This window comes from Pleurodeles waltl, chromosome 4_1, assembly GCF_031143425.1.
Source record: "Pleurodeles waltl isolate 20211129_DDA chromosome 4_1, aPleWal1.hap1.20221129, whole genome shotgun sequence".
In the NCBI taxonomy this organism is placed as follows: domain Eukaryota; kingdom Metazoa; phylum Chordata; class Amphibia; order Caudata; family Salamandridae; genus Pleurodeles; species Pleurodeles waltl.
Window position 1 is genome coordinate 614897396 of NC_090442.1, and position 18680 is coordinate 614916075.

The following is an 18680-nucleotide window of genomic DNA, read 5'->3' on the forward strand; positions in this document are numbered from 1 at the left end:
TGACACCCGCACTCCTGAGTGGCGCCTATATAGGTGACCGCGACATCACTTCCGGCGCCAATGACGCGGAGCGGAATGGAGCCACCCGACGGCGCACACAAGGGGTATTGCTCAGAAAAAGTTTATGGATCCGGCCTGATGCCTGCGAATATCAAAAGGTATGAAATCTGTGGCTAGACGTTTCTACAAGATTTGTTTTTCAGGTCATACAAACTGAGCATTTCAAGTGAGTTGTTTTTCAAAGAAAACATATGTTCATTTATCAACACTGCCTACGAAAGGCTTTTAAGAACAACAACTTTAGGAGTGTTTCCATCAATAATGAGCTGATTTGGAGCAAGGCACGTGCACAGATAACAAAAGAGTGAGAAAGAAACAGTTGTTTTCATTATATAGTTGATATCACTTTTCAGTTAAAAAGTTGAGTCACATTCAAAATAATCTTTATTCTGATTTTTTATAATCCATAAAAGAAAGGAAAATACACCTATACAGTAATAATACATGCAAACAGCAATTTCAGCTAAAGTGCCATTCCCTTTCATTTTGTAAAAAGAGTTAAGAGTTGAAATTCAGTGTCTGCTTTAAAAAATAATACAAAACTTATTTTAAAATATAAACATTTTATTAGATTTACTTTACAATTTGCATCTGTAAATTGCCCACTCATGCTATATCATAAAATGTCCGCCACCATTTGCACAAAATATCAGTACAATAACCTTTGTGCTTTTCACTTGCTAGTTCTTTCTTAGCATACATTGGTAAAACTCTTTCAAACTTTCTGCATACATTTGTATTCCACATTGTACATGTAAGTTGTCCTCCGGTCATGAATCCAGTGAGTTCAAAGGCCATAACGTTTCTTTAAATTTTCAGCAGATGACTCTATATATCCGGACATCTCAATGTGGCTAAACAAGGCACTCACAGCTGCAGATGAGAAACATAATAGACAAGATTTAGTCTTCATTAAATTGTGAATCCAAGAAGAACAAGTTACTTACCTTTGGTAACTGCTTTTCAGATGGACACACTATTCAACTGGAATTCCTCACTTTATGATTATTCCTAAGGTGTCAGACTGAATCCGTAAACGTTAAAGCAGTACTACAGTATGCCAGTAAACAGCACTCCGATGTCAATAAGAAGTGAGAAAACAGAGCTGCATGTAAGGACCACCCATGTGCGCAGATTTCAGTTGTTTTCTTAAGCTGCCCACGCCCTCACACACAGAGCATATTGCCAGATTGGCATAACCAGTGTGCAGATCTCTAAACTGGGACCTTTTTAGATGGAAAAGGCCAGTACACAGGAAGGGAACGGTCGATGAGGAATCTCCAGTTAGACAGAGAATCCACCAGAAGGATCATTATCGAATGTAAGCAACTTATTTTCCTGATGGATACTTCCAACCACAGATTCCTTACCTTGTGAATAGATACCATTACCTCCCCACTGCCCAAGTGGTGGTTTTGGCATAAGCCATATAGGCGGTCATTCTGACCCTGGCGGTCAAAGACCGCCAGGGCGGAGGACCGCGGGAGCACCGCCGACAGGCCGGCGGTGCTCCAATGGGGATTCCGACCGCGGCGGTAAAGCCGCGGTCGGACCGGCACCACTGGCGGGCTCCCGCCAGTGTACCGCCGCCCCATTGAATCCTCCACGGCGGCGCAGCTTGCTGCGCCGCCGAGGGGATTCCGACCCCCCCTACCGCCATCCAGATCCCGGCGGTCCGACCGCCGGGATCCGGATGGCGGTAGGGGGGGTCGCGGGGCCCCTGGGGGCCCCTGCAGTGCCCATGCCACTGGCATGGGCATTGCAGGGGCCCCCGTAAGAGGGCCCCTAAATGTATTTCACTGTCTGCTGCGCAGACAGTGAAATACGCGACGGGTGCAACTGCACCCGTCGCACAGCTTCCACTCCGCCGGCTCGATTCCGAGCCGGCTTCATCGTGGAAGCCTCTTTCCCGCTGGGCTGGCGGGCGGCCTGAAGGCGACCGCCCGCCAGCCCAGCGGGAAAGTCAGAATTACCGCTGCGGTCTTTCGACCGCGGAACGGTAAGCTGACGGCGGGACTTTGGCGGGCGGCCTCCGCCGCCCGCCAAGGTCAGAATGAGGGCCATAGTCTTGTAGTCCTGAGCCATCCCCTCTAGACGGATCTGAATGATAAGACAGTAGTGCTTCACGAACTAATGTACCAACACTCACGTAACTGCCCTACAAATGTTTAGATCAGGCAGTTCAGTAGTTGCAGTCTTAGCTCTGGTGGAATAAACCAGTAGTACGCCCGATGGAGGTTGCTTCTTCACCAATGCTTAGCAGATCTTTATGCAGAAAAAGATCCATCAGGAGATGGCCTGCTTTTCACTTCCTTGTCCTTCTTTGCTGTGGAAAAATCCACAAAGAGAGCGCTGATCGTTCACCTGATGTTCTTTGATGCAATCCATTTAAAAACTGACTGCCCTCTTAGGGTCCAAACAATTAAGTCCCTCTTCCTCTTTAGAGGGATGAGGTGGGGCAAAGAATGCCAAAAGGGTGATAGTTGCTTGACATAAAATGAAGAGACAACTTTCGACAGAAAGGAAGCTTGGGTCTGGGAGAAAAGTAGAATAAGGCTGATTAACAGAAAGGACCTAAGGCCTTCTCTCATGCCTGGCCAATTTTATGGTGATGGTAAAGACTGTTTTCAACATCAGGAATCTTAAAGAACAACTGTGAAGTGGCTCAAAATGGGTGTGCATCAAAAAAGTGAGAACGAAGTTCAGGTCATACTGTTGCATCACAAAGGGTGTTGGCGGAAAAAAATGTTGCAAACCTTTCAATAACCTAATCACAGTAGGTGATTTCAATAAAGACGGCTAGGTCAGAAACCACTGGCCCAGGGACCACACAAACAACAAACGTCAGGCAACTTGACTTGGAGTAGGTCAGTTTTTGGGGTGCCACACAAAGCCACAAATGTATACCAATGACGAGTACACCGATTTCATGGAGGGATGCCTCACTGCTAAGACATTATCAGTGACCTCAGGAAGACATGTGAAAGAGTTCAACTGCTAATGCTCTTTCTCGAAGTGTGGGGATGCACATTGTGCAACTCTGAGTGCAGTACCCTGCCCTGTTCCGGCAACAGAAGACCACCCCTCCCAAAGCGTCAGCGTGATCACAGAACAGATGCTCACACCCAGATGGACCGAGTACCACACTATCCTGGCTCAATCTAGTACCACAAGAATCTAGGATGACTTGGGCCCAGTTATTCCCGTTCATCATCAGGGCAGGACAGGCTGTGGCAGGAAGGCATTCAGAAGTCCCGAACTCAAAATGAAATGGAAGGCCTCTCCAGGAGAGAGCTGTCTGGGAAACTCCAATGTGCAATATTGCTGACTAAGTATTCTCTGCAGTGGCGAAATCATTTATGGAAGCTGTCCTGCACCACTTCCAGGTGCAAAGGCGGTTTGTGATCCACTACCCATCAACAGCTAAGTTTGTCAGCCATGGTGTTTAGAGGCCCTGTCAGTTGTTTGTTCACCAGAGAAATTCAGCTGATTCAGCCCCTTCCAGAAGTGTAGAGCATCCAGACACAGGGCGCCACTTAATTCGGATGGAAATATTTGTTTAAAGTGAACAGTGCGAGGATGGATTGGGCACATCGTTTGGTTCTGGCCATCTGAAAAAAGGATATTTGAACTTTGGGGTCTTAGAAAGTTGTTTCAAATTAACTCAGCTTGTGAAGAGACATAATTATGGTCTTTTATGCAATAACACTGACATGTTTAAGGAATAACAGAGTTTAGAAATGGTGTGCTAGATAGCAAATTTTGTCCTGAAGTAATCCACTGGAATCAAGAGTGTGACCGAAACATCAACACTGTTCCAGGGATTGTCCAATGATGAGTCACTGACTGAACCGCAGGCCAGTAGGAACACTGCTTATATTTTGCAGTCCCCGCCAAAATCTGGATACAATTCAACAGATTGGCTTGCTGACAAAGACACACTAAAGCAGTTATGCACCAGAGGATGCAGGAGCGGGGGAGGGGGACTAAGCTGCATATTGTGCCTGCCGTCCTGATAGCTGTATCAGGCAACATCCACGAAAGGGCTGAAAGGCCTGCTGGTCTGGTTGAGAGGTATGGCACTGTTGAAATTGAAAATCCCAACCAAAACCACAGAGAGGATGGAATTGCTGGTGGATTTGTCTGGTGTGGATAAAGATTGAAGCAACGTACCGTGGCCCTACTATCTTTAAACTGTTCCACGGGTCAAATCTGCTGTGTCACCAAAGAGCCCAAAGCCATCAAACGGCATGTCCATCAGGGATGCTTGGACATCCCCAGAAAAGCCTGAAGACCTCATGCAAGTATGGCACTGAAGTGACACTCTTGACCCATCGCCTGACCTAGGCAGTCAGTTATGTCCAAGTCAGATCAAATCACACATAATTTCACATTACAACCATCCTGGCTAGCTTTAGTTAGGTACGCTTGCAGGTCGTCCAGAACAGGCGGTAAGATCTGGCCCACTGTGTACCACAGGGCACAAGAACAGTGCCCCAGAAGCCAGTTGGTGTTTATTGAGTGCAGAGCAATGATCGTAGAGGAGAAAATAATCTTGTCAAATGTTTCTACTATCTTTGACCTATGATGAGATGAAGTGGTAGTTGGGATTTACCGCGATGGTGGACACCTATATCACCAGGCCTTCTGAAGTAGGATGCTGCACAAGAAAGGCCAGGTGGCCTGGTTCTGGGTGATGGCGTCAAGCAATCTGCCTACTAACTGGTGGTCTTGAACATGATTTCAGCCATCTGCCCAGAAGGGTGTTTGTAAGGTTCTGTAGAAGCTTGACCAAGCTGGAGTACTTCTGTCACGAAAGTAAGTTGCAGGTCTAATACTTCTGCAACACTCTGCAACAAGGGGCTGCAAATCCTCTTCCAGCATCAGTACCATCATGCAAAGGCAAACAGAATAGTATTGGCACCGGAAATGAAGTTAGCAATGGAGCTGGTACTAAACCAGATGCGGACTCGGAGGGCACAAATGGCACAGAGAGCACACTGAATGGACACCTCTGTGCAATCTGAAAGCAAATGCTGAAATGACTCTTGAGCGTTTTGAATCGGATGAGGAACAGTTATCTTTGTTACGTCTCAAAGTGCACAGGAGAAAAATATGCACTGTTACAAATACAGGGGCTAATGCTTAATACATCGAAAAATGTTATTCTTTCAGGCCTTAAACGTTTAAGATTTCCTTCAGGGTGACAGAGGAAAAGTCATTACATTAGTGGCTCTGTCAGACTGGCTTGCAGCACAAGGATCTTCAGGGTGGGGTTTACCGTATGGACGAAAGCCTCCACCCATGTAGATAGGTATATTATAGCAATCTTATTGTCCATCCTGGAGACTGACAGGTGCTTTCTGTCAGGCCTCTAAGACTGTTTCCAGCACAGCCTTGTTAAAGGGTGAGAGTTGTTCAGTACTATGCCATTTTAGCAATAATGTTTGCTAAGGATTAGCATACCTCAGAGTGTGCTACATAGGGCACTGGGAATTGGATCATCAAACGTGGCCCTACGGTTTAAGGGTGCACCTACCAGAGAAAGTTGACAGTCCGAGAACTTAATGAGACTGCTTTCGATCGCCATTACTTAATGACTTCTGTCAGGAGCAAATAAATAAATTAATTGCTGTTAGGTCAAGAATCTGACTTTTGGAGACCATTGTCTCATGTCAATTGCAGGCAGTAAAGAGGTGAGTGGGACGGTCTTAAGCATCTGACCGACGATCACTTTGGATGGAAGTGATCCTTGTCTTCTTTTACCATTGATCTCTCACTGGAATTCCATACTTCTGATCACAATTCTCTGCTCATTACTCTTTAACCTCAGTTTAACGTTCATTCATATTGGTGGACATTTCAGATTACACATTCTACCCCTAACTTGTGGAGTGTCTCATAGTTAATCCTTATCACCCACTACATGCAACTTGTACATGTAACTGCTAGGGACTCTGGTATCAGAGCAGTACGTAGATCGATTACACTTAGCTATTCATAAAAGTACAGAGTGACAAAGATTCAAATAGGTTTAGGTCCTTTCTGAACAACCGGGAAATAACTAACTTGTCACCTAAACACATTTCTATGTTTATCAAAATGAACAAATCACTCACTATCTAACCACTGATTCCTCACACTTTGTAAATCCCCTTGCACCATAACGCATCTGTAAGATTTCCTAGCACAGCCCTGGGTACTGGCAGGTGTCAGTGAACAGCTCTGCTTCGAGCCTACTCTGCCCCGGAAGTGGTAACCGGAGCCATCTATATGTGTCACCCAAGCATGCTGACGTCAGCTTCTTTTTGACAATGTCTGTGCCTTCAGAAGCAGAGCCCAAAAAACTATTATTTGTGCGAACGTGGAGAACTTTCATTTTGTACCTTTTTCAGATGGGAGAGACAATTTCACAGAAATGGGAGGTGGGAGTGTGGTGATAAATCTCGTTAGCTAGAGTATCCACCAGACAGCTACCAAAGGTAAGGAAGTCCCGCAGTAGAGGATCTATGAAATGACTGAGACCAAAAAGTCATGCAGGAGGGAATCACTTAAATGTCCTTCCTGATGGAACTGGCTCCCAAGGCAATAATGTTTTGCTAGTGTGTGCACTGATTCCCATATTGCAGCCTGTCAAATAGCCAGGCCTGCAGTCTGTTGATTCCCTACTGCTGTGCTCCAGCAATTCAATCACTGAATGCTCTTTTTCAAAAAGCTCCTAAAGTGAATAAATACCATTACACTGGGTGTCTCTGGCAGAGACAGCCCGACTCGATGACTCCGCAGATCCGTGAGGCCCAAAGGTAAACCAGAGGGAGCCGAAAGAGTGCAAAAGATTCACACTTGGCTTTCCTGAATGCATCAACTTGTTGCAGACATGCCAACGCCTCCAGAAATTCAAGTTGCATTGTGATCAGCTGCAGAATTGGCTATTCAGTAGGGCACCAGGAACGACATCAAGGGGCACCTTGTGTACATTGTGATTCCTTTGAGAAAAAGTTTCAAGGCTGGGACAAGACCATCTGCGACTTTTACTTATTCGAAAACTTGGAACATGGCAAAGACCTGTTGTGGAAATAGCCTAGAGAGGGGAATGGGCCCATGGTCTTCACTGAAACATTATTTATACGATTTCGTGAAGTGTTCAGTGACATACAGCTTGCATTAAGATCCCTAAATGCCTTGGGGTGCATAAGGGCACACTCCTTGCATAACCTGGATTAGTAGCCCAAATGATAGTTTAAAGGGGGCGCGTGTCCCCTTAAACAGTAGGAGGGAATTCTGTACAATGAACTTATCAACTGACAAGAAAAAATTAGGAGCTAGCTCTGGATCCGCCTCTGAAGGCATGGTAATAAAGAAGGTAGCATCAGTGCACTTGGGTGGCACATACATGCAGCAGCAGCTGTCACTTCTGGGGTAGAGTGGGTCAAAGCCGAGCTACACAACGCCAACTACTGGTGTGCAGAAGTTATGCTGAAAAAATATTCTGGCTCCTGTCTTGCACCTGGGGATATTCTAAAGCTGACTGTTCCATCAGAATAATGTTGTATTTACAGGACATAACTTTTATTCTAGAACCTGCAGCAAAATATCTAGGTTTCACACATGAAACAAGATTAAACCTGCATGACCCTACTGATACTTTCAAATTAGCGCCCTGTCAGCTACACTTACTGCGCAGGATAATGTACATCATTCGCAAAATTAATTCTCAACTTGACAAAGGAAATGCAATCTTGGCCTTTGTGCCTGCCATGATTTAGTTTCAAGGCAAAATTTGGGAGTGGAGAAACAGAACTGGTGAAAATGGACTGCATGAGAAATAAAGACTATCATAGTGGTGGACCCCTAGGCACCTTTTATCATCATGTTCATGAATATATTTGAAGATTAAAAGTCCGGCTTACCATGGTCCTTAAAACAGTCCCAAGCCTGCTACGTTTTTTGACTAATTGCTTGCATATCCTGAATAATAGGATGTCTGAATTTTCTTTTCCACAACTGGTGTATCAGGATTCCCACAGTTAAGCTATTAAAACTCAAAGTTGTGTGCTTAACACATCATGCATGGCTCACATATGGACTGCACAGCCTCAGTCATGCCCTGCACCTTTTTATCCACAAACTACACAAGTTAATTCATGTTATGCACATTCACAACCAAACTCTGCATTCTCTCAGCCATGATCTTAAGATGATGACCTGTGTTCTGTTCACACACTGCCACATTTTGTACAACATTAGCAGCACTTCAACCATGGAACACCTTTGCCCTGTAGTACACTGTAACCACCACATTACAGACATTAAACCACATTTTTGTGGATCGTCCACTAGTTGAGAAACTTTTAGATCATGCCTTCTGTTTATCTAAACCTAAATGTTATTTCAGAGAGGATGATGCAATGATGTACAGAAGTCTCACACTTCATTGTGCCTACGTTGTGGGCACTCCAGTTTGGAGACAGACATAGTGCTACCTGCTGTGTGAATCATAACTTTACAAAAAGGTTGTATCTGGAAAGTAGACTGAGAAGGACACTAAAAAGTGAACAACTCCCCAATCAGTTTTGAAGTTTGTGATAGTGGAACCACATTCACGTCTAGAAACTGGGTATAAAAGTGGGACCCAAACAACACCAGCTTATTCCACCTCCAGTTTCTTTATAATTAATGAAAGGAGTACGCTCCAGAATACTTCAAGGATTGCTGCTTGACCAGGACTATCGTGTGCCTCACAGTCAGTCTCCCAGAGACAAGGGCACATCACCTGAAGTTTGCATTTTCCGCAGAAGGATCTGAGGGCCTACTTAGTGCAGAGAAGCTTGTCTGCCTGCCTACTGAGAGAAGGAAATAGTCTGGCTCCCCCTACAGGAGAGACTATGCATTAAGAGAAGTCCAGTGTGTATCTGTAGACCAAGAGAAAGCAAAATGCTTGAGAGCAAAGCCAGAAGAGACCAGTGTTGCAGAGGTTCTCACGGTTTCTCTGCGGTTTCTGGTGAAAACGGCAAGAGTCTTTGGGTCTCCGCACCTTAGTATGAGTTGGGATGCACAGACATTACTGTTTCCATCGAGCTCAGGTGGGTTGCACCTGCCTTGCTGACAACACAAGTCAGGGTTATCTCTGCCTTTTTGTCTGCTTGGTTGGGACAAAATTGACTTGACACAGTCTTTGGTTGGGACCCCAACTGCCATGAGAAAAGCCCACAGAACGGGACCTGGCAATCAACATCAGATTAACCTGGATAGAAGTGATCACAACAGACGAGGGCCTAATTTTCTTGTGGCTGATATTGAATTGAAAGCAATCACCGCTGGCCTCTTCTGGCATTGGGATTGAGTCAATGAATTAGCATTAGACGAGCACAAAGGAATAAAGACTGAACTCCTACCCACTGTACCACCAAAAGTAACAACTTGAGTAACAAGTGAATTGGATGGGGATTCGACCTGGGAGTAATATTAGCTGGATGTGAGGCTTATTCATGCGTCTACCATAGTTTCAAACGGATGGATACAACTTGGGTCACCCGGGTGGGAGAAAGCACAAGGGAGTGGGGGTGGGGCGATTGGAGCGGGGTAAAGGAAATGGGGATGTCGGGGTTGGGGCGCAAGGATGTGTACCGAACTGCCACCAGAAATTCATGATCATGGTTACAACACCAGTATACATATATTGGATTGAACTGTATAGTATTGTTGAGAAATTTAAAGATACTTTCTTTTCCTAAAGAACACACACTGGGCAAGACATGGAAGTTATTTTGTCTGCTGACTGATTTGTTGAGTTCTGCTCTTGTGTATCCTCCCTGAGAAGCCTGTGACCACCCACCCTTGCTACCCTGAGAGTCAAGTGTGGAAAGAGTTGTACTTGGTTCAGTTTGCACAGCCATAGTAGAGCGTACCAAGGACACAATGGCAAATGACCTCAGCAACTAAAGATGGGGGGCCTGTAGCCAGTGTTTAACTTGAGCCAGTGGTTTCCAGTGCTCGGCACCAGAGCTTAATTGTCAACACTGGCATTTATGACAGTTGGCCACATGGTGGAGCTGTTTGACTAATTTATAGATAAACACAATACAGTGGTTCATTAATTCAATATACATTATAAATGACTAATACCTGCCACCCAAGCCATTCTTATAGCTTTGGGGGCATGGAATAGTCTAAATTGTCACAGCTGCGAGAGTGTGATGGTTTACAGTTGTGTTGGTGCTGTCATTGGCAGCAATGGCAGGGGCCACTGGTGGTGCAAGCTGCAGTGGCCTCCTGATGAAGGCACCAGCACTTATTTTATTACAATTTGAGCACTGACTGTAACCCCTGTCTGCCCTGTGCATCCCTGCATGAGGTCTCAGAGCTCCACACTGCATGTCTCAAAACTTTGCATAAACTCAGCCTTGCTCTAAATAAACTCAGCCATGCTCATGCACTACATGTGGAGAGAGGTAACTAATACACACACCACATATCGTGCCAGGAGTATGGTATTTAATAGAGTATCTACTTGTCCACGGAAGAGGTTGCTTTATAAATATACTTGTTGTGTAAAAAAACAAAAATGACAAAAAAATCCACTTCTCCCTTTGGTGCCATGTAGTGTGGTGACAAATTAAGGCAGCAATTTCATTATAGCTCTGATAATAGCCTCCCATTATGCCAGAGCTCATACTATAGTAGGGTTTGAACACTAGAAATTCACAGATTTTGCCACTTTTCCACTCTAATACATACTGGGGTAGTAGCGGTAAGCAAGTTGGAAATATACTCCTGACAAGGGCAGAATTAAAAATTCTTCCAGGGCGGGAAAAACGTGGTATATTGCTGCATGAGTTAATCTACAAACGCATATTTGCTCAAGTACCATTTTGTAAGAGTGCCATTTTCTAAGAGTACCATATTCTAGAAGTACTATTTCCTGGCCTACATCTATAAAGTCCTGTAAATGTATGAAAACTGTAAATCTGCACTAATGCAAGGACATATACCATTGGTACACCTCTGACATTCTTTAGAAATTGGGCCCTTAAATAGGGGTGGCGTTAACCAAGACGCTTTGTTTTATTAAAATTCTCGCTATCAGCTAACTTCATTGTGAGTGACAGCATTCTGCTCTTTCACAAGATGCATATCGGCACAGAATGTAGTTTTGTTCAGTGCAAGGGACCACTGTGGCAAAGCGTGTTTTTTAGACCAAAAGATGTTTTGCCTATATTTATTATAATGTTGAGAGTCTGGCAGGTCCCACAACAAAGTTTACAAAACCTTTGCCAATACTTATCTAGTATCATGTTTCCCAAAAACCCGTAAACTGATTACACTGATTTTCCGTTATGAATATTTCTGGAAATTCTAGCATGTATCAACACATTTCTCTAAATGATGCTTCAAATAAATGGCATCTGGAATTTCACTGTAGTTTAGCAAATCTTTTTTTCCCTAGTTGCATTTTTTGGAAAACATCTTAATTTGAAAGCAAATAATCAATCTTGCTTTCAAGCTTCTGCAAATATCTGCATCTAATCATATAGCATTCTGGGAGTGTTCTGCACAGCCTCATATTAAACTTTGCAAACGTGTTTACACATTGTTATACTTGAACCACTGTCAGTAGTGCAGTCAGAGTTTACAACATTTACTTAGCGCGCTCAACCTAATAATAAAGTATTTGCGTTATTATTCCATAAATAAAAGTTCAAACAGCATTATCTTATGGATTTATGGAAATATTACCTTAACCGCAGACAATGCCCTTTCGTGATCCATAATACAAGTTCAAACAGAATTAACACATGGAGACAAATAGTATTTTAACCACAGACAATGCCCTTCCTCAATTCATAATGCTGTACTGTACTGTAAACTGACAGCCAAAAGGTTTGTGCTGCAGGGGTTTAGGCCTACTGATGGACAAAACAAGCATGAACACTTGTTGTTCTTGACCCCAAACAATATGTTGTGGGCATCAGGCTGTTCCACATCTCTGCCTAGCGAACGCAGTTGTGCTGCCATGGTGTTATCGCATGTGAGCAGCAGCATTCGGTTATATGCTAGAGTGAAGCCAGGGGCAAACACAAGGTTTAGCCCCACCTTGGTTAGCAGCCACCCCCAGGCACACACCGTATCTCTGGCCGGATTGATGTCCCCACTCGAGTACTTAACATCTGTGCAGATATAAGTGTTGAGTTTGTGTGGAGTGACTATGTCAAGCTCAACTGCTACGTGTGACTGGTAGGGAGTTGGGAAATGCCAGTGAAGTATGTAATGTCTTGCATGCTGAGATAGTAGAGTTTGAAGGCTGGCGTGACCACCCACCTTTCATACAGGAGCATCAAAGTCTCCCACTTTATCTGGGACTTCTTTCCAGCCCATGCTAGCCTTGGCATGAGGGACCTCATCTGTTGAAAGAAGGCCACATTTAGCTGAATTGGGATCTTGTTAGAAATCTTGGATAAAGACAGCCATTTGATCCATGAAAGGAAAATGTGAATCCATTTGTCTACCTATTGTTCTATTTTAGTCAGCGAACCATAATTTTCCCTAACAATTTTTTGCCTGTCCCTGCTCATTTGTATCCCCAGGTATCTAAAAGGTTCTGTCTTCTAGATTAGCGGGTAGTCCAAGTCACACTGTTCTGTGTAGTCTGTTAAGAGGCATCATAAGGGATTCAGCCCAGTTTACCATTATAACCCAAAGGGAGGCAAACCAAATTAAGTCACATATTAGGGGTTCTGTATTAGCTGTCAGACCTTTGATGTAGAGTGTGACATCATCAGTGTACATTGATATCAAACCCCTCCTAACTGTGAATGCTAGTCCCCTCTAAACGTGGTGACGGCGCAACCTGGCAGCTAGTGGCTTCATTGTCAATGCAAAAAGGATGGGGGACAATGGGCTTCCCTGCCACGTTCCCCTAGCCATCTGTGTACAGTAGATGTATCCAGCATATAAACTGCTTGCTGATACCCATCCTTTTCAACACGTAGAAAACATAGGCTCACTCTGAAGAGTCAAACACTTTTGTTGCATCGTCTACATAATGCAGTAGCAGGAACAGTATGTGCAGGGTGTGTGATGTGGACCTACCTGGTCCAGGCAGACCAGCTTCGGCATGAAAGAAAGTAATCAGGCTTCCAGTATTTTAGCCAGTATTCTGTTGTCCAAGTTAATAAGCGAGAGTGGCCTATAGCAGTCCGGGTTCATGCTCGGTTTATCCGGTTTGGGGCACGTAACCAACAATGCTTCTCAAAGGCAGGGAGGTAACATTCTCCGCTCATATGCCTCTGTGTATACCACTAGCAGCCAAGGAGCCAGCATCTGTGCATATTCTTAGTAAACTTGGCTTGTAGTCCAACAGTTCTAGGGGCTTTATCATCTGGGAAGCTGTGGTTAGTCTCAACTATCTCTTTAACCATTATGGGTTGATCCATATATTGTCTGTGCCCTGCATCCAGTCACAACAGTACTATTGAACAAAGTGGCCTGCAAGCTCTTGAGGAGATGGGGAACCTTTGGAGCTATATAACTCCTGAAAGTAGGTGCTGAACTCCATCAGGATTTAAAAGGTGTTATAAATCACATCTTCACTACTTGTTTTTATCTCAGTGATGACTGAGCTGGGGCAGCGGTTTCATATAAGAATTACCAGAGTTTTGCCAGGTCTACCACTCTACCCATGTGTGGAGGCCATTGTTTCTCTGCCCCAGTGATTCAGCTTGCTTTGTGCAGCCTGATGAAACACATCAAGTGTATTCAAAGAGTGTGAGGGTACTGCTGTCAGCCAATTGCTCCTCCAGCTCTTTCAACTTGCCTTTAAGTCTGTGCATTCTGGCTCTGATGTCTTTGAAGACACCAGCCTGTTTACAGATACATGAGACACGAATGTGTGAGTCTCCCACAGTGTTGAGGTGCTGTCAACTGAGTTATCACTTGTGTCAAAGACGAGCACCGTCTCCTTGTGGATCTCCTACCATAATACTTCATCCCTCAAGGCCTTGCATGGGAGCCACCATGAAAACACTCTTCAGGGCCTTCATGGCACATCTAATTCTAGTAGATCCGGGGCAAAGCCCAAATAGGTTCTGCGGAGATGCTGTACATCAATGGCCCATGCTCCCATGCCCTCTGTGACCATTTCAACTATGCGTTAGTCGCCCATGTACCTTCTCTGACATTCATGGTCCTAACTCACCAGATGTCCATCAGTCGCCCTTCTGACATTAGGTCTTTGAATTGTTCCTGCCACACAGGCATGGGGACACAGATCCTCCACTAATCTGTTGAGTTTTGCATCTAAAGAAACATTGAAGTCTCAACTCCCCTTCCCCAAAAGTACTGTGTCTGTTCCATAGGTCTGTGTTGGACTTGGCCTTTTTTGCAGGGTCATCCCCAAACTTTTTGCCTCCTTCCTCCTATTTTTTCTGACCTGTTTTTGTTGGCTTTTGAACTCTGAGCATTTTACGTGTGCTAACCAGTGCTAAAGTGCATGTGCTCTCTGCGTAAATTGTACTGTTAATTGGTTTATCCATGACTGGCATATTTGATTTACTGGTAAGTCCCTAGTAAAGTGCATTAAAGGTGCCCAGGGGCTGTAAATCAAATGCTACTAGTGGGCCTGCAGCACTGATTGTGCCACCCACATAAGCTCTGTAATCATGTCTCAGACCGGCCACTGCAGTGTCTATGCGTGCAGTTTTAAACTGTAAATTCGACTCGCCAAGCGTACCCACTTGCCAGGCCTAACCCTTCCCTTTTCCTACATATAAGACACCCCTTAAGTAGACTCTAGGCAGCCCCATGGGCAGGGTGCAGTGTATGGTTAAGGTAGGACATATACTAATGTGTGTTATATGTTCGGACAGTGAAATACTGCCAAATTCAGGTTTCACTGTTGCAAGACCTATCTCTCTCATAGGTTAACCTGGGGGCTGCCTTTTAACATGATTAAAGCTTCCCTTTGGGAGCACATAGACATGTGGAGTTTGGGACCTCTGCACTCACAATTTAAAAATACATCTTTTAGTAAAGTTGGTTTTGAGATTGTGTGTTTGAAAATGCCACTTTTAGAAAATGGCAATTTTCTTGCTTGAACCATTTTTGTAACTCTGCCTTTTTGTGGATTCCCTGTCTGGGTTAGTTTGACAGTTGGGCTGTTTGCCCCTCTCTCCAGACAGTGACACAAAGGGGGCTGGGGTGTTGCCTGCATATCCTGATGAGCCATCTGTGCAAGGAGGGAGGGGAGGAGTGGTCACTCACACATGAAAGGGCTGTGCCTGCCCTCACACAATGCAGACTCCAACCCCCTGGTGTGTGTCTGAGGCCTTGCCTGGGCAAGGCAAGATTCCACAAACAAGTGAGACTTTCCTTTGAAGTAAGCCTACTTCAAAGGCCAAAATGTGTATAAGAAGAGGACCCAAGACCACAGACTAGAGCACATCTTGGGGTAGACACTCTACCTCACAGATAATTTTGGACAAGAAACCCGCTGGTTAAGAATCCCTGATCCAGAACGGCCAAGGGGTACTCCCTGGCTGCCCAAAGGACTCACTTGGACTGCTTTTCTGACAAGGACTGCTGCCTTGATGTTGCCCTGCTGCCTTGCTGCTCTCTGGCTGTGCTGAGAAGTGCTCTCCAAGGGCTTGGTTAGAGCTTGCCTCCTGTTCCCTGAAGTATCAGGACCAAAATAACTTCATCCTGCAACTAGACTCCTTGTGCGGCGAAAATTTGACGCACATCCTGCCCCACGGTGACAAAATCACTGCACGCCGAACTGCGACGATGCAGCGCGACTTTGCAAGGAGAAGATTGACGCAGCGTCTGCATTGCGACCGGATCTTCGCTGCACAGTCCACCGGATAGATGCACAGCTGACCCGGGATGAAGCAGCCCAACTTCCAGAGAGGAATCAACGCAGTGCCTGCTGTGCGGGAGAAATTTCCAAGCAACGCCCACTGGATCGACGCAGTGCTTGTGACTTTGCTCTGCAAGCCCAGGATTCCACGCACAGACCCCGGGGTGCCAGAAACCCCCGCAACCTGAAGAGAAACCAAGTCCACGCGTCAGAAATCAACGCAAAGCCTTCCCCTGCGTGGAAAATAATGACGCAAGTCAGTGTGCCAAGGGGCGAAACCGACGCACACCTCCCCGTTTTCCACGCACCGCCTCCTCTGCGGTCCCTTGCAGAGATTTTGAATGCGAATCAGGTATTTTGTGCTTGCAAGAGACCTTTATTGCTTTTAAGAAACATTTACTTGTTTTTAAAAGACTTAAGACACTTTATATCACTTTTACAATGATATCACAACATCTACTTATTGCATTTTAATAGTTTTGACCTGGATTTATCCATATAAATATTATATATTTTTCTAAACACTGTGTGGTGTATTTTTGTGGTGGTATATGGTGTTATTGTATTATTTATTGCACAGATACTTTACACATTGCCTTCTAAGCTAAGCCTGACTGCTCAGTGCCAAGCTACCAGAGGGTGGACACAGGATAATTTGGATTGTGTGTGACTTACCCTGACTAGAGTGAGGGTCCTTGCTTGGACAGAGGGTAACCTGACTACCAACCAAGGACCCCATTTCCAACAGCCTGCACTTTCTGTCACACCTCCAAAAAAAAAAGAAAAGCTGTCTGTGTTTGAGTCCTATTTGCTGATAACCAGGACAGGGTGCATGTGCGGTACACGTATAGCAGGATACACCACTCTGCCCGAAAGAGGGACACCTCAAGTGGGTGAAAAAAGAGGGACCCTTGCAGATTAATATTGCCATTCCCTACGCATTTGCGGAGTACGATGCTGTGTATGTGTGCCTTATCTATTTCACATGGAGTTGATGTGCATTACAATTCAGGTGAGTTCAAACTATGTCTACATCATGTCACTGTAGATACACTAAAATGTGGGATATATTCTGGGAATAGGTTAACACCTGCACATTCCAGGTTATGAATCTAGTCCCTTTCATGTCTCTAACCTATCTAAGGGTGCTATGGACATGGCTGCTGAATTACAGCCCATCGCCTGGGTAGTAATGCGTAGCAAGTATGTGCATGAAGTTGCGGTGTACTATGGATCGCAGTTGTGTTGAGTGCATCATTGATGTGTGACATGTTCGTTTTACACCCTCCCTCCCACTCCAGCCTCCCTGACCAGCCAGAGATTAACAACCTACACTACCCCCTAGTAACTACCACATAATAGCCAACCCTTACAGAGCCAGCCACACTGCAACTATGGAAGAAGGGAACACCCATCATGGGCTAGCTGTGGGCTCTGCAAACACCCAATTGCGGAGAAGGACTGGTGGCCAGGATTTAACATTTACCTTATCAAGGGCCTAGAAGCCAGGTGTGGTCTTCAAGTACAGTGGATCAGCCTAGATCAGATTGCAGATTTTCAAGCTGTGGTGAACTTTGTTGGGGTCAGCCATTCCTGTTCAGCTGTGAATATTTGGGTCTGTTTGTTAGTCATTGGAATCCATTGTTTTTTCCAGTGGCAATCCCTCCAACGCACGAGGAGAACGAGCCTGTCCTGTCCTCTGATACATACATTTTTTCCACTTGCTTCGAGTGTGAAAAGAGGTGCAGTCTGCCGTCACAAGTGATACTTTATTTGGCCGGGGAGAGCAGGCTATAGCTTACTGCTGCTCCACAGAGCTTGTGCTTGATTGGAAGAAATTCTCTTCTCACTGCCTCACTCTTCTCACTGTGAAGTCTGCGTATACGGATCGCTGTGTCACAATCCTTATAGCTGAAGAGCTGTGCTATAGCGGGTCGAGCTGGAGCGCCTGGCGAGAAGCGTGGACCCAGCCAGTGGTGTGCTTTCTCCGCCGAGAATAGGGGTGCGAAGGAAGTCGCTCCGAACAGTTGCTTCAGCATAGTTTCCATGTGTTCCTCCATCTGGCCCATATTTGTGGTTTCTGCTAATCCAATTATGCGAAGACTGTTCCTTCATGATCTTTCCTCAAGATCTTAATTTTGGGCTTTATTTACCTCCAGTATTTTTTCCACATGTAGGAGCACGTCGCTGTGTCCTTTAGCTGTGTCATCTGCGTCGTATGTGCGATCCTCAAATTGTTCAATCTGGTCTCCATGCACATCAATACGTTCTTTTATGCAGTCCATGTGATCTGTGAGGTAGTCCATTTTTTGAGTCAATTTTAGCTAGACTTTGCTTAATCTCCAACAGCAGATGCACCAGGTCTGGCTCTGAGTCCTGCAGGGGAAGTAGGGTAATGGGGGAGATGTTTTTTGGGGCTTGGCTTATCCAGCACAGCTCTGCCAGGATGCATCGGGGAAGCTCCTCTTCTGCCCTCAAATGCCAGCTTGAATAATCTGCCATCATGCATGCCCCATAGTGTCGATGTAGAAAGGGAGGCGCTCCAGCAGTGGTTCAATGGTGTATAGATGAGACCACTGCGACCCCCCCCCCCTTACATTTTAGTCCAACCTCACCTCAGCTGGCATCTTTCTCTCCCATGGGGGCACAAGCAGAACCCGGAATTATCATTTCCCTCTGTCTCAGGCGCTCTGATCAGAAATCCACTTAAAGCAGTTCAGACACTAGGCTGCTGTGTGTTGCGGCATCCTCTACGTCCTGTCGCAAG

The 18680-nt window shown here is 45.2% G+C and overlaps 1 protein-coding gene across 3 annotated transcripts in view; it reads right to left on the reverse strand.

Moving 5' to 3' along the window:
* Positions 1 to 426: 426 nt before the first annotated feature.
* RPAP3 (RNA polymerase II associated protein 3) overlaps positions 427 to 18680 on the reverse strand; it is a 266423-nt gene continuing 248169 nt past the window's right edge. For all 3 annotated transcript variants that reach the window (XM_069229050.1, XM_069229048.1, XM_069229049.1), the window contains exon 17: positions 427 to 933. In XM_069229050.1, the coding sequence (XP_069085151.1) occupies positions 848 to 933 (86 nt within the window). In that variant the 3' untranslated portion in view covers positions 427 to 847. The remainder of the gene's footprint in view (positions 934 to 18680) is intronic.